At 39.7% G+C, this 27,262-nt stretch overlaps 1 protein-coding gene and 1 long non-coding RNA gene across 2 annotated transcripts in view; one reads left to right on the top strand and one right to left on the bottom strand.

Annotated features, from left to right (window-relative positions):
• The first annotated feature begins 1,007 nt into the window (after window positions 1-1,007).
• LOC148115442 (uncharacterized) lies at window positions 1,008-15,715 on the top strand. Its single transcript, XR_015732523.1, has 3 exons — window positions 1,008-1,332; window positions 10,064-10,142; window positions 15,246-15,715. It is a non-coding gene; the product is annotated as an uncharacterized LOC148115442 (long non-coding RNA).
• Window positions 10,039-27,262, bottom strand: part of LOC148115439 (uncharacterized) — a 94,646-nt gene continuing 77,422 nt past the window's right edge. Inside the window, exons 5-6 of the mRNA XM_087887325.1 lie at window positions 16,434-16,479; window positions 10,039-13,792 (exon numbers count right to left, since the gene is read on the bottom strand). Coding sequence (XP_087743451.1) covers window positions 16,450-16,479 — 30 coding nt within the window. The 3' untranslated portion in view covers window positions 10,039-13,792; window positions 16,434-16,449. The remainder of the gene's footprint in view (window positions 13,793-16,433; window positions 16,480-27,262) is intronic.

The following is a 27,262-nucleotide window of genomic DNA, read 5'->3' as shown; positions in this document are numbered from 1 at the left end:
ATGTGGAATTTTGTGTGTCTAAAGTGTGAAAGTTGTTTTTTTGGACTTTTTGTGGCTGTGTGAGATTCCTGCTTGTTGCAGGGGCCATTTTGGGTCTAGCACAGCTGCTTTACATTGTGGGTGAGCCAGTTGTGTTGTGTTGTGTTTTGTAGGTTAAAAAAGGGCAAAGAAGTAACATTGACTTGGCCACGCCCACCCAGTCACCTTACCACCAAGCCCTGCCCACTAATTAAGCCACGTCCACAGAACCAGTAGCAAAAAATTTTTAGATTTCACCCCTGCCTCCCCCCCATGTTTGCAAATATTCTTTCTTTTAATAAAACAGCATTCTAGAAAACAGATTCCAATAACAATTTTTATCCTAAGAGGATCACTTCCCAGATTGGAATCCAGATTTAAATTTTGAGTCAAACTCTACCTCAGTTTTTTTCTTCTCTGCAGAGATCCATAAGGTTATCAATGAATCACAGAGGATATCAGGCCAAGCCTGTGCCATTCATTTTCTGTCTCCCCAGAAGGCAACCCAGTGCTAACATGTGTCAGCAATTGTGGTTATGGGGGATGATCCAAAGACTTCTGTCCCCCCTTCCAGGTCCAGATTCCCATTTGTACCCAGCCAGATCTTTTCTCTCCTCTGCTCTTTTTCCATCTTTTCTACTGTAATTCATATGCAGCCTTGAAAAAGGAAAAAGTTGCCAAGGCTGCTAAGCAACAAAACACAAAGGGATAAGCCTTTGGCTCCCAACAAGCCTCTGGCCTTCCCTGGCTACACAGAAAATGGCTGGCCAGCCAGCCTTGGCCCTCCCTTTCTTTCCTCTCTCCTCTCCCTCACCCCATCCCAAATATTTTAACAACGGGATTCATATAGATTCAGACATTCCTGATTTAGAGACAGTTATGCCCAGGCAGTTTACTGCTTGGTGATTACTCAAGCCTCCCCCACCCATTTGACCTAGTGGGTCACAATGACAACCAGAGACAACACATTGGCAGGGAGTATGCAACTACTGCCCTCCAGCACTAAACTCAGATGGTGCCTGTGTTCTAAGGGGGACCCAGGAGGCTGGGGGAGGGAGGGAGGGAGCATGTTACCAAGCTCTTAGTAGTTCAAGGGAGGGCAGTGAACAACAAGGCAGCTGCAACCACCCCGGGACTTCATGAAGTAGTACCATGCAGGTCATTGCCCATGGCATACAGGCTCCATTTTTGGGTCCTCTCATGAAATCGCTTTGGGGTTGGGATTTTTATTTTTATATATTTACTGCTTTACACCTGGGAAAAACTGACGCCACTGGTAACCCCCAGAAAACATGTTCAGTGCTGCTGCAATAGGTAAGTGTACATTTTACTGTGGTGATTGTAGATGCCTCATGGCGCCCTGGAAAACTAAAATACCTATCAGCTGGGTCCTATATCCTGAGCACTTTGTGGCTACTTTCAAAATCCAAGTCTGGGTGTGGGTGTGGGTGTTTGTGAGAGAGAGAGACCGAGAGAGAGAAAAAGTGAAAGAGGGGGAGAATATATGCTATTCCATATCAGTGCTTATGAGATATGTGTATGTTGGGGGAAGGGAAGATTAAATCAATGCAAGGCTACTTACACCTTTTTGCCTGTGATTTGACATGTAAAAATGTTTTTCATCTCCTTTTTCTAAGATTGTTAATATTAAAAATAAGTTTCTCTGAAACAGCATGAATAGGGGCCAATTTTTCAGAAAGCACCTGAACAGCATGCTACTCTTTTTGACTGTTTCATCATGTTTAATGATTTCACTGTTTTAAGTATTCGAAATCATCTTGTAATCTACCTACAGAGCTCTAGTTAAGGACTAGATTAAAAGCATAGTCAGTCAGAGTTATGTGAACTCTTCTGCATCTTTTCCAGTCTAAGTATCTCCAATACACAGTGGCTGTTAGGGCATAATTTCTCTTTGCATGGAAAACAACCCGTCTAGGTGGTTGGAGAGGCACTTCTTCATTCTAGGCAGAGTACATTTGCAGAGGCTTCAAAGGAGGCCTTTGGGCATAGTCTCTCACTTCACACCTTATACAGAAGTCTTTTGCTTAGGATTAAGAACTCTTTGTAATTTTTTTATCGAAAGTTGATAGTACCATTCAAAACATATTGTACTTGCTGTCAGGTCAGAGACTGAAGCCATAACCAGAGTTTAACTAGAGCAGAAAAATACCCTGCTTGCTCCAGTGGCTGATTCTGCCTGTAAAGTTACATCAAGGTGATATGCTCATGTTGGATGGAAAGGGGAGCAATTAATGAAGTACATATATTACTCCCATAGCCTTGTCTATCGCTATCTACTTTGTCTGTAGTGGCAGCAGCTATGGAGAAGGCACATAATACTCAGCAGATTCTTCTGTAATCTTCATGCACCTCCAGGGGATCCATAGTTGAGATAAACATGTTCAAGAAGTGCTGAATTTTACTCAAAACATTAATCAGAATATCAGAACCCAACCAATACCTGGTTTTCTATAAACCCTTCAAGTAATTGACCCACACCAAACAAGACAGCTGATCCCTTGTTTTTTGTATATCCTGCAACCTTATGTTCATTGGCAGATGATCTGAGCCTACCTTTGGTAGGTCATTTAGATCTTAAATGGCTCTTCTAGCAGTTTCCCCCATCATAGGAATTCCATTGCTTGAGAAAGAAATGGAATGGATCAGGAATTCCACTTATATCAGTTTCACCACCTCATCTATTCGCATGAGGCAGGGGAAGAAGATTCAGTCCTCAGGAACATGGAGCTGAGAGGCTCTCTTTTATTCAGATTCTTTTGTGGAATAAGTGTAAAATTTCTTTTAAGAAAAGTAACTTCATCACTATGTAACTTCATCACTTGCGCCACTAAGTGTAAGTGGTGACTTTATCAACACGTTTGAGGGGTTTTCTTGACAACAGTATAGATGTAGTTTCCCATTGCCTTTTTCTGGGATGTCTATGGAGATTCTCAGTCATCCAGGTTATGGTTGTTCCAAAGGTGCTTTTTCAAGAGACAACTGGATTTTCTGGATTTTCTTTGAAGACGTTTTGCTTCTCATCCAAGAAGCTTCTTCAGCTCTAACTGGATGATCATCAGCAGTTCCTCAAAGTTCAAATGCTTTCTTTTCAAGGTTTCCAAACTATCATCTAAAAGTAGTGTTTTGAGTAATGTTAAGAAGAGAGAAGGCTTTCATGGCTAAGCCTGAATGAACACACACACTCTCTCTCTCTCCCCCCCCTCTCTCTCTCATAATGATAATGATAAATTTCATTATCAATGCTCAATTTTCTTCTTCAAATCATTTAGCCAGAACAGTCTTGGCTTCGTATGATCACTACATGAACACTACATACTGGTCTTTCTCCCAAAGTACATTCATAACAGTCATACGGAGTGTAAGTTTGCATACCTATTTAAAAAGCACTGCAATAGCTATCAATAAGATGCTAAACAATAAAAAATAATATAAAGCATCATAAGCATTTCAAGAAGGACACATATTGAAGGTATAATAGCACTGCTAAAAATATGTAGCACATCTCTAATTTGAGAGAAGGCAGGCTAAAAGTTTGGGAATATCAAAAGTTCTCCTGGGATAGAAAGAAAAGCACTGTAGCAAATGTTCCTTAAATTGGAATATGACCCCAAAAGACAATTTCTCTGACATTCAGTTGTCACACTCCACATGGCTTTGTAACCTAACTCTTCTTGGAAGAGTTTTTCAGAGTTTGGCTTGGCTTGACTGAGCACATGGAAAAGAAAGTAACCATTCCGGTAACCTCCTAATTCTTGAAGACAGTACCGATAATGAAGAGTTTATACGTAGAGTTGAAATCATATTGTCCCCAGTAATTAAATCTTGCCTTTTTCCAAACTAGATGAATTTTCTGAATGATGCTTAAGGCAGGACTGGATATAATATACAGTATATAACACCTGGCCCCTGTCCAATATTTTTGCCTCTAGCAAAAATCCATTGGCATTGGCATGCTGGCTGCAGTTTAATGAGAATTGAAGTCCAAAAGACTTGGAGGGCACCAGGTACAATCCCAAGAGGAGTTTAGGGGAAGAAAATACAATGTTATTTTTCCCAAGGGCATTTCCTTCATAATTCATCCACCATCTGCTAAGAGATTTCATTTTAGAAATCAACACCTTAATCTACGTTTATACAATATAATTGTCAATGACAGCTGTAATTTGCTTCTCATATCCCCATCTTAAAAAACACCCAAACTGCTAATTTGCTGGTCCCAGCATTATGCTGTAAGGGTTCCAAGGAACAATCTCAAAGCAATCAAAACTCTTGGGGCCTAGAGTTTCCTCAAAGCACAATTTTATTTGGGATGTCATATTGGCACAGCTGGTGAAAACCTGACTCGGAAGGACCCAGGGTTTTCCCCACCCAAATCAAAATCCAAAGTTCTTGCCACACAGGTCACATGTCCATCATGTGGTCCAATCAGATTGCAGTCCCAAATCCAGCTGGCTTTGGTCCACGCCCTTCCAATACCTGGTAGAGTGTCCTTGGCTCCCATGGGAAAGAATGCTATGTTGGCTACACATCCCCCAGCAATCTCTACCTCCCCCCTCATGTTTCCACAGCTCCACCCGTCCTTGCTATGGCAGCCCTGAAGATGCTCCCAAAATGGCTTCAGGGTTGACATATGTATTAAGACAGATCTCCACTTTCTATTCTCTTTATCACCACTATGGACCACCTACTATTTCTTGAATTTGGAACAATGATTTTATCCTCCATCCTTTCCAGTCCAGGCAAATGTACCTCTTATCTATGTTTTGAAGTTTCAGAAACTGGTTTTCTACTCTAAGTCGCCTTAAGCCCTCCTGAGCAGAAGATTTAGAAGGCTCTTGACAGACTTGAACACTGGGCCCTATACAACAAAACGCAATTCATTGATGAGAAAAATAAGGTCCTACACTTAGGCAAGAAAAACCAGATGCACACAAACAGGGTAGATGGTACCTGGCTCTAGTACCGGTAGTAGCTGAGAGGGATTTAGGAGTCCTAGTGAATAACCACTTAAATATGAGTCAGCAGTGTGCTACAGCTGCCAAAAAAGCCAATGCAGTTCTAGGCTACATCAAAAGAGGGAGAGTATCAAGGTAACATGAAGTGATAGTGCCACTTTATACTGCGTTAGTTAGACCAAACTTGGATACTGGGCCTAGTTCTCATCACCATGATACATAAGGAGATCCTAGAAAGAGTACAGAGAAAAGCATCAAGGATGATAAAAGGTCTGGAAGCTAACCATATGATGAATGGTTGAGGGAACTAGATATGTCTAGTCTAACAAGAAGGACTAAGGGTGACATGATAGCAGTCTTCTAGTGCTTGAGGGCTATCAGGGAAGAGTGGGTCAATCTATTCTCCAAAGCACCTTGAGGGCAGGGCTAGAAGTCACAGATGGAAGATCATTAATAATAGAGCCAACCTAGAATTCGGGAGAAATTTCCTGACAGTGAAAACAATTAATCATGGAATGTTTTGCCTCCAGAAGTTGTGGGCACTCCCTCACTGGAGGTTTTCAAGAAGAGATTGGACAAGCATTTATCTGGAGTAGTATAAGGTCTGGTTAAGCAGTGGGTAAACTAGACTAGATTAGAAGACCTCCAAAGTCCCTTCCAACCTTGTTATTCTACATTATTCTATGCCTTCTTTTATTTGGCTGGTTTTCCCTGTTTACTGGTGGCTGCAAAGCTTCTAAAATACACATCTCCTCCCATACCTGTTTCAAGTTGCAGCTTTATAGGCAATTCTGCTATGCTGATCTTAGAGAAAAGACTCAGATCGGAAGGGAGGAAGGCCACACAGGTGCCTGCAATTTTTCTAAGCAGCCTGTTCCTCCACATGGACTTGGCTCCAATTGGCTGCAGCACCTGGCACACCCCCTCCAACAGATGTGCCACCATTTTGCTCTGAGCTATGGGGTGCTATGTTCTTTAGTGGGCAGCAGCTGCCTTTTTTGTTGATCCACAAAAGACCCATTAAGGCAATGACCTTTTCTTGCCCCATGTTACCCATTCCCTCTAGAAGTTCATTGTTCATTCAATATGTATATCCCTCAACGGGCCCCCTTTTGGATATATTAAGTAATAGGAATGATAGTCCAAGCATACAAACACAGACCCATAGCCTGGTTGTTTTAGAGCTATTTGTGGATTGCCAATAAGTGAATGTTATACAAAACACCCTGTGATGATAAAAACTGAAACTGTCCTTTTTGAACCATCCCACACGGCTTGATTGAAGGCAACTGCTTAGGGATCTTTTGCTCGCTCATTGTGCTTTGCCCCTATTGGGCAGGTTGTTTGACTTTAGATTTTGTAAGCTCAGATGACAAGGATAAATCTCTTATAACAGTAACAGTGTTGGAAGGGACCTTGGACGTCATCTAGCCCAACCCCCTGCTCACGCAGGAGACCTATACTAGGTATTCGAACCACCGAACTGCCAACCTTTCTGATCGACAAGCTCCGCATCTTAGCCACTGAGCCACCTAGCCAGATGATCATGCCTGAGAGGCAGATGCTATGAGACCACTTCCATTTTCTGGCCCATGTGGTAAACTGGTGTATGTCTCAGTTGAACTCTCTCTCTCCCTCTTCCCCTTCCTCACAGTGAAAAGAAAGTAGGAATAAGAGGACATGTAGCTTTCCTTAAATAAAGTATTCATGCATACATGGCTGCTTACACATTCCTGAATCCACTACTACTGACGTTCTGAGTGTAGTCCAGTAAGCACTGAGGTGAAGTAGAAAAGATGGACGCCCATCTCATGTGTTATTTTGGCTGAGCTCCAAAAGAGAAATATATTGAAGTGAACTCTGCTTCAGGGTGACTCACCAGACTTTTGGCAAGGATTAGAGGCTTCCTATTCTTCTAGCAATGATTGGAGATTTGGCAGCAGTTCAGTTTGACAACAAATTCCCCTCCTTTTTAGTTCTTTCTGTTTTATTTTTAATTTTATTTTTTACATATTTAATTCCATCAATTTGCTTTAAACTGCTTCATTCATTCCAGTCACACAAATGGTAGTTGAATTATAGCTCCATAGACTGAACTATCCATAATATTGTTAAAGATTGAATTCTGACAATAGAAAACTAAGATTCTTCCCCATATCTATGATTTTAAAACTTCTCTGTAGCTGAACAATAATCAATTTCATTATAGTTCCCACCTACTCTCTATATGGCAAGACTGATCCCGCCCCCACCCCCCCCAGTATTTGGCATCTATTATTGTTTCAACTGCCAATAAACAAAATTTGTTCTTTCTGAACTTGACAAAGCAACAGTGTTCGTAGATGAAAAAAAGAGCGAAAGGATGGGGGTGGTGGTGGTGGGTTTGAATTAAACCAAAGTATTTTGCCAAACTTCCACTCATGTCCCCCAAATATTCCTAAATGAAGTACTTGCCCTGGTTGTATACAGAGCAGGTGCTGAGGCAGCATCAGGGGTTGGGATGAATAAATTAGCTGAATCAGCACTCTGCTATCGGCATGGTAGTAGCCAAGAAGATCTTTAGCAGCTTGCCACATCATAGCCATCTGTCACTAGAGGCATGGTTTGCTCCCACTGAGGATGGAAAAACTCACCCAGACAGAAGGTGACAGTATCTGTATGCTCCCATCTTCCCATAGACCGGCAGATACTCTCTTCCATGTCAAGCTGCTGATGGCAGATGCTTCTCCTCTGTTCTCAGCACACGTTGCCCACAACTACCAAGCAAGTTCACTGCATTACTATCAAAATAGTTTGTTCACAGGGTCACCATACCATGTCTTCTGAGTGCATACTTTGCGCTCAGATGCAAGAAGCATGACCCCTGGCTGATCTCTGATTCAACCTCTCTGGCTATTGGGTTATTGAGGCACAGAGAAGGGAGCTTCGCAAAGTAGAGGTGGCTGGAGTATCACATGTAGATATTTGTGTATGGGTATAAAGAGGTAATGCTGGAGTGGAATGTGGGAATAGCGAAGCAAGATCCTTCGACATCTGTATTTATCTCATTTATGAAGAATTAGAAAGCAGTGGTGGCACAGTGTTAGAATGCAGTATTGCAGGCTAATTCTGCCGACTGCCAACAGTTCTATTTTCACTGGCTCATGGTTGACTCAACCTTCCATCCTTCCGAGATCGGTAAAATAAGGACCCCAGATTGTTGGGGGCAATATGCTGACATTGTAAAAATGCTTAAAGAGGGCTGTAAAGCACTATGAAGCGGTATATAAGTCTAGGTGCTATTGCTGTTAGAAGATTAGGCCAAGCCAAGTCTGTGAATTCAGCTTTTGGTACTGCAGATGTGATTCTCAGATTTTGACTGTTCTGGATAAAATGATCAATTGCCCTGATACCTTAGTTCCTCAATTTTATCTGTCCTAGAACCAGATTATTTTTTTAGGTCCATAGCAGAGCCCCTTCTTGTTCATGCTCTTCCTTTCTTTCCCTGACTGGTCAAACATCAGTCATGCTTGACTCTTTCTCAAATGTTTCAAACACTCAGGAAACTCAACTGTGTTAGTCATAACTATTTCCAATCTTTTCTAGAGCTTCAACTTCCTGGCCATATGCCAAGCTTTAGATTAGATTGATCTGTAGTAGTCATGACTTGTGGGCTAGAAAGGGACTCTGAGAAGAGATTAATGATTTGGAAGATGGGCTAAGTTCTGTATGCAATGTGCAGGGCTTAGTGAATGTTTGGGCAGGTGGGAAAGGAAACCAATAAAAAAGGAAACAGATGACCAGGAAGCAGTGTTTACTGAAGTTGGCTATGCTTTATTTCAGAGGAATAATTAGCATTATGTCTATTGGAAGATTTTGTCCTCTCAGAACTAGAAGCAACACTGAAGCCCATAACAGATATTTGCTCATATGTTTATTTTTATGCAATAAAATAAAATGGGTATTTTAATTACTGAATGAGTAAAAACAACTTTTGTCCATTTATTTGTTCAATAGTTCATTTTAAAACTATTTCACAATAAAGTACTATGCACTGGGGAAAAAAAGTCAAATAGTCTACAGTGTACAGATCCCTAAAGAGCACAGCAACAGGAAAGAGAAAGAACTGTGAAATTAAAACAAGTAGAAATCTCTATTTAGAAGAGGCAGTGCAGATGAGAGAAGAATAACAGAGAGGGGAACAGAAATACACCAAAAAAATGAAGAATATAGGAACATCAATAGACTGAAAATTCTGTTTTGTTTAGACAGCAGCTAAACTGGGACCTCTAAAATAAACTTTGCAAGATTTGTTTGGCTAAATGGAAACTTCAGAATTTATCCCTGGTAACAAATTGTCCTTTATTTTTTATCAATATACCACTCAAACTATAATTTGAAGATGGGGTTTATAAATCTTGGCTAACAATGGTTTCTAGTTATGAATGAACTCAGGTGTGTGGGCTACTCTTGGTTAGTTTTGATGCTAATTAGAAGCAATCAACCCTTCCACTGCAGAATTTAATTTTGTGCTTTTGCTTCCAATTTCTTCACTTTTTAGCTAAACAATAGTATTTCCATACTTAATATCTTCCTGAGCACAATACTAAGATCTGTCCCTCCCCAAACCAACAAAACAAAAGGAGATACTTAGCAAGAGTGCTCAGAGACAAACCACATACTTATTTGACATTAAATTCTAGAACTGCTGCTGAAATTCCACAACAATATAACATTCTCAAACAATCAGTAAAATAGTCTGTCAAAAAAGGGAAAAGCCCACCATCTTCTGAGGCACTCTGTTATTTTATTAACGAGCTTGAACCATCAATTTCCCCCCAAAAAACATTGTCTACTTTTAATATAAATTTGTATTGTAAGTTTTACAAAGAACATCGAAATTAACACTAACTAATAAAAAGAAGCAGAAAAGGGTGAAAAGAAAAAGAAAAAAAAATACAGAAGTACAGAAACTAAGAAATAGAAGTTTCAATTCACTTTGCAGCAAATATAAGAACAATTGCAAAGTTATTTCTTATTCTATGATTACAAAAGAAAGCTCACTCTTTTCTATTATCCATTTTTTCTAGCCATCAAAACCACAATCTTAAGTGCATTTGTTCCATTTTATGGAAAAAGTCTATAAGAGGTTTCCAGTCAACCATAAATGTAAGTATTGTTTTTCTCTAAGCAAAGCACATCTCTGCAAGTTCCATCATCATCAACAACCATTCAATATTGTCTATTTTTAATAGTTTGTACCAGGGTTTCAGATCTTACTTTGAAGCAAGAGGAACAATAGCAATATGAGATGCTTTCAAATAGTTGATGATGATGTTAACTGCTTCTTTTTAAGCTAATTCTGTCCAACTCTTCCTCTTTCCTCTTAGGAACATCCTTTATATTAGACCACAGGTGTCAAACTCGCACATCACTTTGCCATCATGCGATGTTTTGTGACGTTTTCCTCCTTCGCAGAGCTGGGGTGGGCATGGCCTGCGCATGATGCATCCAGCCCACAGGCCGCCAGTTTGTCACCCCTGTTTTAGACAGGGGTGTGTTCTAAAATATTTTACTACCGGTTCTGTGGGCGTGGCTTATTTTGTGGGCTTGGCTTGATGGTCATGTGATAGTTTTTTGGGTTTAGCAGAGGTACTGGTCTACCAGGCTTTTAACTGCTTGCAGAGCTGTACCGATCTACCCATTTATTTTTGCAGGCACCGAACTACTCATTTGTTTTCTTTTAACACTGATCAGCTGTAGGGCGGCCCTTTGAAGACCCGCGGCAAGAGTTTAAACAGTTTTTTTTCCCTCTAGCCATCAGCTGGGACTCAGGAGGCAGCAATAGATTGGGGGTGGGGCCAAATAAAAGGTAAAAATAATGTGGGGGGGGGTCAGTGGGTGGGGGCGGGGGGGCAGAACCGGTTCAGTGAGGTCATATCGTCACCGCTACCGGCTCGGCGGAACCGGGCAGAACCAGGAGGAACCCACCACTGGTTTTAGACTATCAGGGGGTCTTATTTAGACTACCTTAAAGGGTCTTATCAATCATCATAGAAAGAAAGAATTGGTTGCTTGCTATTTCTGGAATTAGAAGAGGGCTTGCCAGCCCCCTCCCCCCCACCGAGTATGTTATTCTTCAAATAACATCTCACCTCCCTGTTTAGCTGGTGGATTTGCTACACTGGCTCTTTTTCACCCTTTTAAGGGTCCCAGCTCTCCTCCTCTTTATCCCTCTTTATTTATTATATTTTTGAGTTGTTGAGAGCAGTAACAAGCAAGCAAGTAATAGAAAGCAATAAAAATCACGGCAACATCTACATTCTTATCAATTCATGTTATACAACAAATGTGGAATTGTCACAGGGGTTAAAGCAGTGATATAAAGTCCACCATTTAAAAAATGAATGTTGTTGCATTTTAAATGCTATCATATTTAAATTAATGGCGTAAACTTTTAAAGATTACAACCCATTTGGTCAGCTCCATGAATTGGTATCTTAAGCAACAGATTTTTATAGACATAGTATATGGGATGCTGTATAATATGGTAGGGTGAGATACAATTGGGTATCTTAACAGTGAATCAGAGAGAAATGAAATGTTGGAAATTCAGACAGTAACATAGTTTGAATTGTCATTATTCATACAATTGTGGTTATTGATAAAAATATTTTCTGGCATCAAGTAAATCAGATAATACATGATTTTTTTTGAAAAAAATAATCTTCACCCTTTCAAGTTTCAGGGACCTCATAATGAGTTGTAACTCAGAGATTTTTCTCGTTCATTTATAGCCAAATTAAAATATTTTAACTTATTTGTTTATGCAATTTATTAATTGCTTCAATTCATTTGGCCTCTAGAGGTATACTGTATTAATTATAAAATAACAACTGCAAGAAGCAAAGAATTGCTGAAATCATAATAATACAATACTGAAAACTGTAGTTGAGAACAAAAGGTTAAGATCCTATGAGGCTTCCAAATATAAACTGATGACATTTTAGTCCATAATAAGATAAATATGAATGTGTTTACAAAGAAACAAGTATGGTTATTTGCTCTTGCACTAGGTGAAGACAGACAATGAGAAAGAAAAAATGGAAATAGAAAGCCTTCAAATAGAGTTTGAGTAAAAGGCAGGAAAAAAAACCTGTAGTAGTACCAACAGTAGTTGATGTACTTGGTGACAAACCAAAAAATATTGGAGAAAGCATTTTTTCTCAGTAATAGAAAATAACAGAACATTACATTTTTTTTCTCAATGCTCTTACTTGGAACATAGCATATAATTACAAAGGTATCTTTAGCTACCTTAAATCAATAGGAAGGATCCGATAGTAAAAAATACCAGATCCAGTCAGAGCTATCTGGTAAACAACAATAATCATTACAAACACAATTAAAAACATTAATACAGAAATATACAATAAAACTAATACTATATTGCAGTATACAATTGTATTCATTGTACACTGACAAAGTAATTGTGTGAGTGAAATAGGTGGTGTCCAAGCTTGGAGAGCAAACTACTGCCAAAAGGTGGTATCCAAATTCAAAAAACAAACAAGCAAACAAATAAATAAAATAATGGCACTGATGGCTCCACAATCAGTTTCCTTCCAAAAGAGTTGGGTTTTTATCAGCTCATGGGAGGCCAAGATAGTGAGAGCTCTCTTCACCCTGGGGAACATTCTGCTGCAGTGATATAAACAAGGACCACTGAATTTGTTCTGGCTGAAAAGGGGCCCTCAAGGGTAGCCTCACAGTAAATCACAGTAATACAAGTAGCAGGTGACAATTGCAGAGTCATTATCCTCAATGCATCCTATTTCCAGTAAGGCTACAAGTGGCTGAGGTTGGGCAAGGATTTTCCATCCATTCTTCCAGCAGGAACTGTGAAGCAAGAAGCAGAGACCCCACTAAGAGTCAAAGGTGACATAGCCCCGAAATTAGCAGGCTTCTGAATTAGCAGCCATTCTGTCTTGCTTGATCTTAGCTGAGCCTGTTTCTCCCCAAATACCCACCATGCACTGGTCAGTTATTACATCTCCTATTAGATCTTGGGTAGAGCAATACAGTTTGTGATACTTCATATCAAATTGACAAATGACTTTTCCTGGCAATTTCAAGATAGGATAGGGGAGAGGACTGAGTCTTCAGGCATCTTATAACAGATTTTCTAACAGCCTGACCTCTTGCCCTAACATCACCAATTGGACCGGGAAGATTCTAGAGCATATCATAAAGCAATAAATCTGTAAGCATGTTGAAATCATGGATTTGTAAAGGTCAAGTCTTATAAGACAAATCGTAATTTATTATTTCATCAGGTAACACCTTAGAACATTATGGGATTGCTGTGGTGGTCATAATATGTCTTGATTTCATCATAGCATTTTCCAGTGCACTCTGATAGTCTCATCAGCTAACAGATTAACATATATCACAGTTGGCACAAACTGTAATCGGAGAATATTCATAAATGATACCACTCAAGTGGAAGTAAGAGGTCAAGTTGGGTGCCATAAGGTTCAGCAGTATTCTTCAGCATTTTATTAATTATTTAAATGAAGAGATGCATAATTTGTAAATGAAAAAAAGTGGATGAGATGGCAAATGCTCCATATGACAGAAATATAAAGCTATGTCCTTTTCTCTACATCTGGGTGGAAGTGATGTGTCATTGCCTTCTTTCAGGAGTTGTTCTGGTTTTCCAACCCTGATATTCCTTGTAGGCTCCCACTGAAGCAAAAACCAAGCTGAACCTGCTTAGCTTTTAAATTCAGACAAGGTTGGCCAGGTGCTGCCACCTGCTGAGACAAAAACCAGAAACAAAATTCAAAATGATCTTGACAGCAAGGAGAAGTGGGCTGGAAAGAACAGAATGAATAATGGACGTAAATGCCAAGTTCATTTTCTTAAGACACCATATTTTAAGAATGAACAGGTGAAAAGTAGGGAAATGATGATGCACAGAGGATTGGAAACTGTGTCTCATAAGAAGAGAAGGAGAGAACTAAGTATATTTAGCCTTGGGGAAAAAAAAGAGCTATATCACATTGCTACTTGATTTTCATGACACACAGCTATGGTACTTTATGTTGAGGCCAAAGCAGTTTCTTCTTTTGGTAGCATCTTTCCTATAAACTGTTTGTCCTGACAACTTCAGATAAGCTCACTTTTTCCCATTAGGGGACTAGAAACTAAGTCTTATAAAGACAGATTGAAGGAACTGAAAATGCTTAGCCTTGAGAAGAGAAAAATGAGGAGGATTTGACAGCATTCTTCAAATATCTAAAAAGATGTCACTCAGAAAAGGCCAAACCTGTTCTGTCTTGTTACAGAACTGCAGGATGCAGCATAATGGATGTGTTTTACAGGACAGCCGATTGAATGTTTAAAAAAATCCTTTATAACCATTAGATCAATTTAACAGTTGAACCATTTGTCAAGAGAAATGTTATGGTCCCCTTCAGTGGATGAATCGGAGGCTGGACAAGATAATCTTCTATTTGGGGATACCTTAATTTGGAGTCCTGCATTGGTCAGAGGTTTGGGCTTAGTGACATAAATTATCTCTTCCAACTCTATAATCAGCCTTCCTCAACATGGCGCCCTCCAGACATCTTAGTCAATCACTCCCAGAATTTTCAGTCTCTATGGTCAAACAAAGCTCTGAGAGTTGTTGTCCCAGTATATTTTGAGCATCCAAGTTGGGAAAGGCTATTTAACTACCAATTCCAAAACCATAAAGGACATTAGGTTTAGATGAAAATCAGGAATCTGAATTGGTCTCCCCCCCCCCAAAAAAAACCACAAAGAGATAATATACAGTAATAGGGTTGTAATCCCCATCAACATTTCTATTGCCATATTTTCTAAACTGAATTGTCCAAACAACCTTCAAAGGAATTATAATAATCCCAAAAGGTGATTACTTGAATATGGATTAAATCTCCATGTCCTAATTCACTTTTTTTAGATTGAGAATAGGCTGAGGAGCTATTAATGTTGGTATAAATGGAACTCGTATTTAACTCTAGGTTGTGACTCAGAACTGGGGTTTGCTCCGTTTTAAGGTAGGTTAATTTCAGAGCAACTAGTATACACCGAGGCTACACACACACACACACACACACACACAATCTGTTCAGGATTTAAAAAAAAACATGAAGGAGGGAGGGCGGAAGAAAAAGAGGACATCCATGGCAAACAAATAAAACCTAAATCAAATTAAAGTTGTTTCTTTTTGTAATTGGGTTACAGATAGATCCCAAGTCAAAAAGGCTGAAGCTGCATTCAATCAGAGATGACTGTGCCCATTTTGAGACCTGTCTTGTTATACTTTAGCTCAGCTGGAGAAATGTTACCTGACAATTTATTTAAAGCCAGTTTGCAGCATCTACCTCCTACTGAAACGTTCGTCCTCTACTGGAAATCATGGCTTTTGTAGCATTTCAGCATTGCAGGCCATGATAAAGTGGCTTCAAGGACGATGAATCCTGCATCTGTGCATTCAGCTGGGATCTATGGATTCTGCTTTTCATCTTTCTTCAATCACAAGGAGAGATTGCTCCTGGCCCCCTTCAAGAGCAGTTTGTGTTCGTGCTATTTTAGGGAATGGTCTGATCCCAGAACCTGAGATTTTAAAGTCTGTCAGCTGAGCCATGTTATGGCCACAATGCTTCAATTGCAAAACAATCTGATTTTGCATTAAACCCATCACTAGTTCCCTGGCACATCTTTGCTATCTTCTAGCCGATCTAACCTGATGTTCTCTTTGCTGCAGGAAGGAGGTAGCTAAAAATAGCCTCTGTCCAGGAAAAGATATTCCTGGGGGCACTGTAAGTTCAGGCAATTCTGGCTGCATGAAGAGATTCCCTTTTTCCTCATCCTCCTTAGACACGTTTTATTTTTGGTACAAATTCCCTGTCTATCCTGGAGTAATTTTTTTTGTTCTGCATAAAGCAAATGTCAGATGATAGATAGGGTGCAGGTATTGTTGGAGGTCAGAGAATTGGGAATCAAATATTGTTACGACGAGATGCAATAATGCAGAAAATAAACAAATGACATCTATCCCTCCCCCAATATCATCAGCTGAAGGAGAGGGGCAGCCAAATGCTAAAAATTGACAATAAAATATACTTCATTAGTGTCTAGTAATCAGGGATTTATTAGGGATTTAATCTTTACATATTAGAACTCTTTGAATTCAGGTATGAGCAACTCAGGCCTTGCAGAATGTGGTCTTTCAGTCCCCAGATATTGTGTCACTAATTTTTCATCATAAATTGCCAAGAAACCATGGTCTGGTTTTGCATTGTTTTTCTATAAAGAAAATCTGGTTTCTATATTTCTGTTTAAACTTAACACTTCTAAAAATTAAAACCGCAACAACAAAAAGAGTTTACCAAAATAAGAAAAAATAAAACCATGGAAGTTTTGACTTACCATTTCAAGGATATAATCACATTATGTTGTCTATTGTAGCTGTTGGCTGCCCAAAACAAGAGGGACAAAAATATCAGTGCCATCACTCATCACACACTTCATCTCCATAACAATAAAGTCTTTTTCAAGCTGAGCACAAACCCTGGTGACCTCTGGCCCAACTGAACTCAGTCCACAATATCATATTCAAACAACCATGAAATGTTTTATGGGACCAAATTATAAATGACTTAAAACTTAGCTCAGGGTAGACATTTATAAAATTTATATTGCTCAAGCTGCACTGTAAAAAATGTATTCACACTATTTTATTGTTTCGTTTCGTTTCGTTTCCTTCCTTCCTTCCTTCCTTCCTTCCTTCCTTCCTTCCTTCCTTCCTTCTTTCTTTCTTTCCTTGTCTCCCTCCCTTCCATCTTGCTATCATAATATCACCGGAGGAGATAGTTCATAACTTTCCAGTGACAAATTTCAGAAAAGTATTGATTAAATGTAAAATGTTTAAGTGGTTTAACATGTGGATCTATTAAGTTAAAAAAGCAAATAGGATAATAATTGTATCTAGGCCAACCAAAGCATTAAAAAAAAAAAACCCAAGCAAACTTTGCCCGAACCCTTTTTTCAGGCTAGGTACAATATTAAATTAAAATATCAAAAGAGAATCAGAGTGTTTTAGGGTAATGACCGAAGTGTTCCTTTGTGGCTACAGCATAACTTCAGAAATGTAGAAAATATTATTTTGGAATTAAAAATAGAAAAAGCATATAATGAGTTGAAGTATTGCATGTACCCAGTGGAATCCTGGGTACAGGTGTTGCATATTTTTCCATGCCTTTCAAAATTGTGCTTTGACCCTGCTCAGAACCACAGAGATGCGGGCGGCTTCAGAAGTGCTAGGGCACAAGCATTCTTTCCGTATTCATCTGAGAAGGGAATAACAATGGCCCCACTGCTACAGAGCTAGCTTTCCAGCCTTTTTATAAACCCTCTAGCCTCAGGCTGCAAGGACCACTTCTGACTGAAAGGAGGAAAAAATCTTTAGCACATCATTTTTGCCTGCTACAAGTCTGATGAGGGAGGCATGATCAGAGTTTGATACATACAAACAGTGCTGTGAAATGAGACCGTGTGCAATTACCGCAATCTGCCGCCATTATGTTCTGTCACACACACCCCGGGAACCCAGTTTCATGAATCCAGGCCAGCAGACACAGACCACACAGTCAGCAAATAGCACTGGTATCACATTCAGCCTTTCCGGGGCTGGTAGGGAAAGAAAGCTGAAAGGAAACAACATGTCTGAGCAAACCTATTTGTGTGTGCTAAAATGCTCACAAAAGCTTAACTACAGGCCCATGAAAACACAAAGACAATTCTAACACAAATAACTGTGTAAGTAATATCTCACATATATTCCTTCATAGAAGGGAAAGTGTTACCTCAAGCAGTTACTGTAGATACAATAAACTAAGCTTGATGAAAATATGTCTTTTTGGATTTCTATCCACTCCACACACATTTCTTTTCCTGGGGGGGGGGGGGGGAGAACGCTGATTATATTACTGTACATTCTGACACATTTTATACATGCATTATACCACAGAGATTATATATTTATTTATTTGATTCTATTTTGGCACCCCCTAACTCTAAAATGATTCTGGGCAGCTTCCGTATCATCATACATTATTTGATAGCAAATAGTTTTTTTAAAAAAACTAACAATTTTACCATCCATGGAGAGAAAAAAAAAATTAACATTTGGAACAGAGTTAAAACCATTATAGCATTCCTAATCTGTAATGTTCATGCAGTTCTTCTGCAAAATTCATGTGGATGTTAGCATTGTGGTGTGAAGTTTTTCCTACCCCTCTGTCTGCTACTATTTTGCTTTTATAGAAAGGTTGTGTCAGAATCACCGCATGGAATCATGGGCAGCCTATTCGTTCACACTTGTTCCACACACACTTACATTTGATTTGCACTCTTTTTGTCTGCTAATTGCATTTCTTTTCTTCCTTTCTTCCTTCCTTCCTTTCTTTCTTTCTATCTTTCTTTCTTTTTTTGAAAATCGGGTTTGTATTTGTTCACATCTTGCTCTCGCTCTGTCATCAACCGTCACCCTTCTGTCATTTCCATGTTCCCAAGCATGTGAGGGTAAGGCTACACAGTAGCATGAATGGGTTAGAGTAGAAAAGGGACCTGCATGGTTTTTAGGACCGATTCTGGCTGCTATGTGCTGCTGTTGATGTTGAGCTGACAGCCACACTAGTTGCATATTTCCTGAACATTTTTCTAATCCTTAGTCACTTATTCCGAACAGCTAAGACAATGCAACAGTAGCTATTCCTTTTCTTTCCTTTGCATGCAGTCTTTCTTTGTGTGTGGGGCGGGGGGGGGGCGGTGGATGTGTGTGTTTGTGTGTGAAATTCCTTTTCCCAAGGAAGAGAGAGAATCGGCTGGGGTGGGGTGGAAAACGGGAGAGGAGAGTCAGCTCCCAATGCCTGTGGGCTTGACATGTCCCACACACCACCCGCCAGCCGTCATGCTCCCGCTGATGATGGATGAGACAGAATGAACGGCATCTCCTGGAGGGTTTTGAAGGAGGTGGAAAGAGGAACTGAAATTCATTTCCAAAGAAAATAAATAAACTTGCCCACCCCGGGGCTGCTATCACCGCTGTATTAGCCAAGCTTTAATTTCATTCTTGATTTGATATGATTTCATTGCAAGATTTTGGAAGGGTGGGGGGGAAGGGAGAGGAGAGAAGGGAATATCCATGGGAGGAAAACAGTTGGGACTGCTAGAATGTGAATGTGGGAGAGAAATAAGATGTGAGTTCTTCTTCCCTCCCTGAATCTGAAAATAGACTGGAGCCTAAAAACAGCTCCAAGAGAAAGAATGTAAGATTCAAAACCCCAGAATTCCATTTCCAATTTTGTGTAGCAAACATAATGGCTGGAAGCTAAAATCTTAGAAACTTCTTTTTATTGCTTCCCTGTATTTAGCTTTCCTGTACTCTAGATGCTCCTCTATTCTGTGAATAAATGATATTTCGGGCTTATGATGGCTGCCATGGAAAATACGAATTGCAATGTTGTGAACTTGCTCTCCACTCTCTCTTATAGCACCCCAAAATGCTTACTTGGGCCTGGGCAAGGGGGCACACCTCCAAACAACACCCTGACCCTCACTGTTCTTTCTATCAATATGTGTAAGTATAAAATAAGCCCAGAGGCATCTTTTTAAATAAGCACGATTCTGGAATAGCAATAGCAATAGCACTTAGATTTATATACCGCTTTACAGTGCTTTACAGCAATTTAACAGGGTCAGCATATTGCCCCCCAAAAATTTGGGTCCTCATTTTACCCACCTCGGAAGGATGGAAGGCTGAGTCAACCTTGATCCTGGTGAGATTCCAACCGCCAAATTGCTGGCAGCCGGTGATCAGCAGAAGTAGCCTGCAGTACTGCACTCTAACCACTGCGCCACCGCGGCTCTTCCCATTGCCTTCCCATTGTTTAGTATTTAAATATTCTTTTGAAAAATTAAATCAGATGGAGCAGGGAGTGATAGGAGGATCTATGGGAACCCCAGAATTCTACTACAGGATGTCTACAGGGCTCTGTTCTATAGTTTTCTTTTCAAGCATATCCTCGCCAAAATGAATATATAACATCTGAACATTGAGGATTTGTCTGTACTCTTTTTTCATTCTTTGCCCTTGCTGTATTTTTTCCCCTGTTTGGGGAGCATGAGGGCCAGGGCTTTTAGTCCCTAGTTCGCCATTAACCTCTTTTGATGTGCCATGTAGCATTGCTGGATCTCTGCAGCAGCCAACTACACCTAAAGTAGGGATGTGGAATGGGGTAGCCCCTTCCCTGTCAGAAGAGAAAAAGCTTCTTTCTCTCTAAAGAAACTTTAATTGCTGCGCAACCTGAAGGCCCCTTTTCTGGCATTGAGGGCCAACTTCTCAAAATTTCACAAAAATCATTTCACAAAACAACAGAGTTGGAAAGGACCTTAGAGGTCTTCTAGTCCAACCCCCTGCTCAGGCAGGAAACCCTCTACCATTTCAGACATACATTCAGAATACTAGTTTTTGTCTAGGAGAAAAGAAAACCTGTCGGTCCATGAAAGTCTGGCATCGCAACTCAAGCTTCAAGCCATGAAAGAGGACTCTCCATTAAACCCCAAATAGAACTTGGCTAAAGTATGAAAGGAAAACAGAAGCTCTTAGCTACTGCCATTCTAGGTGTCTTCCCACCTTTTCTTTCTTCAGTTCTTGGCATTTCAAGGTGCTTTGGCAAAATAACCTGCAACTGCTTCTCTTCCAATGCCTGGCACGAAGCGGGAACAAACAGAAGCAGCAAGCCAACGGCAGCATCTGACTTGGTGCTTTGGTTCTTATCCTTTTCTTTGAAGGAAATTACTGAGCTAACAACCTTTTCACACACTAAAGAATTTGGACAGAGAATAGAGAGAATCATAAAATAAATCTTGAATTACTGGAGAACAGTATAAAATAGTTATTTGGGTTGCATGTGTGAGGACACGAGAGTCCTCCATAGAGATGATTGATTCATTAGCAGGAACCCATGCTGGGGAGAAAATGTTCCAAAGTAGGTAAGCTCACTTCAATGCATTTAGAGGAACGTTGTATAGGATTCTAAGGACTTGCCTTCAAAGGACAAGGTCATGTTTCCTTCACAGGCTCATTTTGGCTCATTTAAGTGTAGATGGGAAAAAAGGCAACCCAGTCATAGGCAAAACTGATCAGCTACTTGAGCATAGGCTACAAAGGCAGGGACTGTTCTGTAGGCTACCTTATTTGGGTGACAAAATGACCCAAGTGACCAATGAATGGCAACAAGGGGGTAGTTTGTGCCATTTTTTTTTGCTGCCATCTAGCAGTTTCCAGGATTTTTTTCAGCCCAGAGAGGGTAGCACTGATGCAGGGTGTGGATGGCTCAGTTCATGTAATAGAAGGCAAGATGTTGATGTGTGAAACCATACAGGGCTTTATGCCTCATTTTGTGGTACTTTCTTTGTTTATACTCGTATTTAGAATACTGAACTAGAAACACAGGAAACATCTATGCATTTCTACCCAAAGTAAATCCAATTCAGTCTAGGATTTGGAAACAACTTTTTATTTCTCACTGCAAAGGTGGGCTAGTTCACACATGGTAAGCCAAGGTTTCTTGTCACAAATTTTCCTAATGAGGGCATAAAAATGAAGCTGCCTTGAACACAGGCTGTTCTACTGAGGAATCGTGGTTCAAAGAGAGACTGTAAGAATCCCAAATAGGATTGGACACAGGGAGTCTCTCAGACAGATTCTTTGTCCCACCCAGCCCCAGCCTCCTTCTGTGTTTCCCTCCTGGTGATGTCTTTATGCTGCCAACCTCTCAGCTGTCAGAACCAAGAAGCTTTTGAGCGCCCACTATTCAGAGTTTCAAACACCCAACTCTGCCAGACTTGGTTGAAGCCCCCTGAGCTACTGCCCTTGGCATTTGATCGATGGGATGAGTGATGGGCATGTGAGGCCTGGCTGAGAAACGCTCCCCTAGCTGTTCAAGTATGCAGAAGCTTTACGTAGTCCTCACCCTATCTATCAGCAAGGGTGGCAGAGGGCCTTGCCTGCCTTGCTGCCACACATAATGATATTCATAACCATAAGACAAATGACAGACAGACTCACTCACTTCACACATACAGAACTTCCCAGGTAATATGAGAATGCAGCATGTTGTGGTAGAAATGTGAGGATTTCAGCCAACTTCATGCAGGTACAGGACTTTTTATTTCAGATACAACAGATGAGAGTCCAAAATAAGTTCCTCCAAAATGAGGATTACTATGTCAGCATGATAGGGAAGACCAGTTAAATAGCAGGAATAAGAAAATGCCCTTTGGCCTTTCCTAAGTGAGGGTAGGGAGAAAAAAAATGAAAAGCTGCTCCTTTACATTTTCTGAGTAGATGCCTGGTTCCTCAGACATTAGGAAGATTCCCACTGTGTGGAACAGGTCTCTTTCTAGAACCCTCCATGATGGAAAGAGACAAATCTTATTTGACAATGCCTCTGGCCAGGAGGAACGAATTATTTTGGGAAGAAGGAAAGCAGGCAGAGATCTAAATTTGCAGGGAACAGAAAGCATTCATGAGTTTTGAATTTTCAATTATTTCTCCTAAGATGGTCATGTTAAGATGTGTTGAAAAATAACTCGTGGAAGTCAAAGCCAGCAGGCTTTAGAGGATATCCACTTTTGGTGCATTTTCTTGAAAATTAATCTAGTATTTATTTATTTAACTATCAAATAGTTGCCTATCACCCCCAAAATGACTCCATGTGTACAGTCACATTTTATGATGGAGGCAATATGGCCATAGACTTAAGTGCCCTGTTGGGGACTGTTTATTTGCAATTAAGATAAATAACAGGAGAACCTATACTTAAAGAATGTGATGCAAAACTCAGTTTCTCTTCTTAATTCAGGTCCAGCCTTGACCAAGGTGCTTCAGTTTCTAATTATTGTGACTCACAGTATGAATGCTTGGAAGGTGGTTAAATTGGGAAGAGCAGGCGATGAACACTCCCAGGCTGGTGCCTTTCTCATTAAGGCTGTCTTAAAGATAACCTGGGCAGCCAATTATATGCCACTACAGGTAGTTCTCAGCATACAACCATTCATTCAAAAGGTCAACATCACTGAACAAAAATGATACAATTGATTCTTAGAGTTGTAAGAATTATGTAGCCACCACATAATTCCTGAGGTCATGTGATCATAATCCAGGCATTTGACACCTGCCTTGCAGTTATGACATCACAGCGAGTTGTTGACCCACACAATCCTCACTTAATAACACCAACTGGAACTATCAGAATTGCTGTAGCTAAGAGACACAGTCATGTGACATTGCTCTTTATGACCTCATTGCACAGTGATAGAAATTCTCGTCCCAATTGCCATCATAACCCAAGAAGTAGCTGTACTATTTGTCTTGACTGATATTTATTAAATGCCAATTAGTTAAGAGAAGAATCAAAGAATATATACACTATATGTATAGGCCAGTATTTCTTGTCTTAACCAGCATTTATTTCTCCAAAAGAATTGGATGGCTAGAAAAAGCAAAAGACAATCTTTAAATAGAAATCTTGATTGAGTGTGGACGAGGGGATGAATTGAAAAAAGCAGAAACAGTGTAATATTGAAAATATCTTTATAAGCCAAGCCAAAGGAAAAAAGAAAGAGAGAATTATTTGAAGAAATACAGGCTAGTCATAAAATGCATAAATATCTATCTATACGCCAGAGATAACTATCTAGAGACAATTGGACTGTGGTAATGTATAATAAAAGTATGAAAGCAATATTGGAAGAAGACAGGGAAATTATGGATGAATTAGCTGAATTATTTGCAGTTGTCTACATAGCAGAAAATCTTAAAGACATAACCATCTAAACCTTGTTTTCTAGCAATAATGGTTAAAGATTTGGTCCATTCTCTTAACTGGAGAAAGAGCTTTGCCAACTTTTCTAACTTGATGCTCTCTGTGTTGGTCTTCAATTCCCATAATCCCCAGCTAGCCCAGGTGCTGCCAAGAGATTCAGGAGGTTAAAGTCTAGCGCATCTGTGAGATACCAGCTTGGGGAAAGGCTATTTAGAATTGCTGACCTACTTTAGAAGTTGTCATGGATCCAAGCACTTCTGAATAAAGATTTTATCAGCATGTAGCATTTGGCAGGAATTAGAGGAAGAAACAAAGAGAATCAAGTTTCCTTAATAATTTTTCCCTTGTCAGAATCATTTTCAGGAAAAAAAAATATATACTCCTCTGACTTAATTTTGACACATGATTTCCTATAAGGACAGGGATGTTTCATATAAAATTATACTCACTTTGAAAACGACTTGTTTTAAACTCATAGTGGCTGTTTCAGTTTAAAAATTGGGAGTGGAGTTTTAAAGCAATATGCAATTTATCTCTTATTTATCTCTGCTTCTTTTCCTTTGTTATGCGAATCTCTCTCTTCTTTTGTAATAGTTTGTCAAACTCTATGGAGTTGTTGAACTCATTTTTTTCTTCTTTGAATCATCCCTTCGTTGGGCATCCGAAGTATTAAGGGCTCTGTGACATGGCCTTGCCTCACCAAACTCCCAAGGATGAAATCAAAGGTGGCAAGAGGAAAATTGAGGATTTCAGAGGACATGATGATGCGGGATTCATCAGTGTGGTTGAAGACTATAAGCAAGCAAGTGATGGTGAACCTTTTAGACTTGGCATATCAAAAGTTCAGAAAATGCCTAACTTGACTTTGCTGGCATGTGTCACACACACAAACCAAAGAGAAACAATTTCAGTTTTGACCCCCCCCTCCCCTTCCTATCAGGCCGCTCTGAACAACTGCATAGTATTAAGTGTTGGTGAATGCTGGCATGTCACCCCAATTATCATGTTTCACCTTTGGCACGTGTGTAGTAGGTTCACCATCACCAATCTAAAAGCGTGGGGGAATTGGCAGAATGTACAGTACCTGGGAGAGATTCACTGAGGCAGATTCCCCCCACCCCATGTTCCAATGCTGGCTTCTATGAAGCCCATGGCGGATGGGTAAATAAAGAGGATTGCTGAGAGCTGCTCTTCCATCACTTGATGTAGGCCAAGCGCACATCAGCTACTTGGAGACCTATGGAGGGCACACATAATTCTAATAACCTAAATTGTAATCTCAAAAAGTGCAGGCAGTTTTACTTCAGATGTTCCCTTGTAGCTTCTGTGTTTTCTTTCTCAGTTTTCACCTTCTTCACTAATGTGAATAAGCATGTAATGGAATAGTTAAAATATAGATGCTCATCATGGCATTGGGTAAACTAACACATCAAATGACCAACTAGCCCCTGGTTCAAAGCAGTCTGTCTACAGTAGTATACATTGGTACTTAGTTTGGTGGGACTTCCTTTTAATCAACAACTGTAATGTTAAAGGCCCAATGTATCATAATGATGTTTGAATGCTTTCTTATTCTCTAGCAAGAAGCCAGTTGGTCATTTACACCTAGCAAGTCCTGCTTAAAAAAAGAGCAGGTGTGGTATAGCTGAGAATAGAATAGAATAGAATAGAATAGAATAGAATAGAATAGAATAGAATAGAGTAGAGTAGAGTAGAGTAGAGTAGAGTAGAGTAGAGTAGAGTAGAGTAGAATAGAATAGAATAGAATAGAATAGAATAGAATAGAATAGAATAGAATAGAATAGAATAGAATAGAATAGAATAGAATAGAGCTGGAAGGGACCTTGGAGGTCTAATCCAGAAGGGTGGGATGGGGGCCTGGAGTAGAAATAGGAAGGAAGCAGACAAGCAGCAGTGGTGGCTGTTCTCCAAAACAACACAAACCTGATAGCATTTCAATGTAAGACTAAGACTGAAGTGATCCAACTTCAAATCCCCCATTTAGCCATGGACATTTAAGCCTGTTAACAATCTTCAGGCAAATTTGTCTCAAGTTTGTTGTAATGATAAAATGTACTCCTAACATTCTGGGTAAAGCACAAAAATAATTAAAGAAACAACTTGATAATATTAGGAAAATTGCTTCCATTAACCCTGTTTTGTTTTTGCAAAACTCAAAAGTTAAAGCAAATAGTTCTAGCGCTCTATGGATTACAGTAAATGGAAAGACTGTGCTGGCAAAATTTAGTGGATATGTCATAGGTCAATATAAGTGTTTATATTCTGGAAACTTTCAGACTATGTTTGGGAATTCTGAATTTAGAAGTTTGTCAAAAATCCCTTCATGATAAGATCTTAGAAAGATAGTTCTTAATTCAGAGAAACCTCAAAAGAGGCCCAGTGAGCCTAGCTAGAGTGCCCTAGCTTTATTGTAGGTGTCAATTACTAAAGATGAAAATGTGAAGAATAATGGGTTTACTGAAGAATGGAAAGCAAGAGGGAGTTTTCTAAAAAGCCACGCAAAAGAGATATAGCATGCACACACTGCATTTCAACATCTTAACTTCACATATAGAGGCGAGCAGAAGATAGATTTGGATCTACTATTTGATCCTGGGTGGTTTACACTAGATTAACAAGGATAACTAATTCCTGAAGGTTAAATAATAAGAACTCTGATCCTACCCTCCACTCCCTGCTCTGGAAAAAAAAACAAAAAAGAAAGCCTCCTGAAAAAGTACAGGTAGATTTTTGTGGGAAAAGAAAATGAATCTCAATTCTGGAACTAAAAACTATTTTTGGCTCAACATGGATGCCATCAGGGATGCTCTGTTTTCCTTGTGGACATAGACTCTTATTTTTAGTTGAGGGTGTCAATCAGGCCCATCAAACTAAGTCAGTCTGATCTCTATTGTGACACATCTAGATCAGCACCCATCTGAGAATCACTGAGATTTGTGTTAATCTCTGCATTGAATCTATATAGAGTATTCTATTCCAAACACTTTGATGCCTTAATGATTGGTAAATCGCATTCATCAACTATATTTATTGGCTTTCAAGATGGCACAGTCTAAACATATTGGTTAGAGGTATAATAATTCCAAATACCAAGAAGCTGAAGGAACCATGAAAATGACCTTGAAGAAGCCATCAAGAAAGTGTTAAGAGAAAAACAGGTGCAAAAGCATGTTCAGTGAGGTGGGAAAGTATTAGAAAGAGATTTAAGTTGGCTCCTCCAAGGCTTCCTGGGCTATAAGAGAAAGGAAAGTGAAAACAGAGGCAGACTTGCAATATTTTATTACTAGAGCCTGTCTCAATTAAATATAGTTCTATTTTTCCTGTGGAATCAGTTTCCCAATCTGG

Source organism: Pantherophis guttatus, chromosome 2, assembly GCF_059756535.1.
Source record: "Pantherophis guttatus breed Tessera chromosome 2, ASM5975653v1, whole genome shotgun sequence".
NCBI classification, from domain to species: Eukaryota; Metazoa; Chordata; class Lepidosauria; order Squamata; family Colubridae; genus Pantherophis; species Pantherophis guttatus.
Note: the sequence above shows the minus strand (reverse complement) of the source record. Positions and strands in the feature narration are given on the sequence as shown.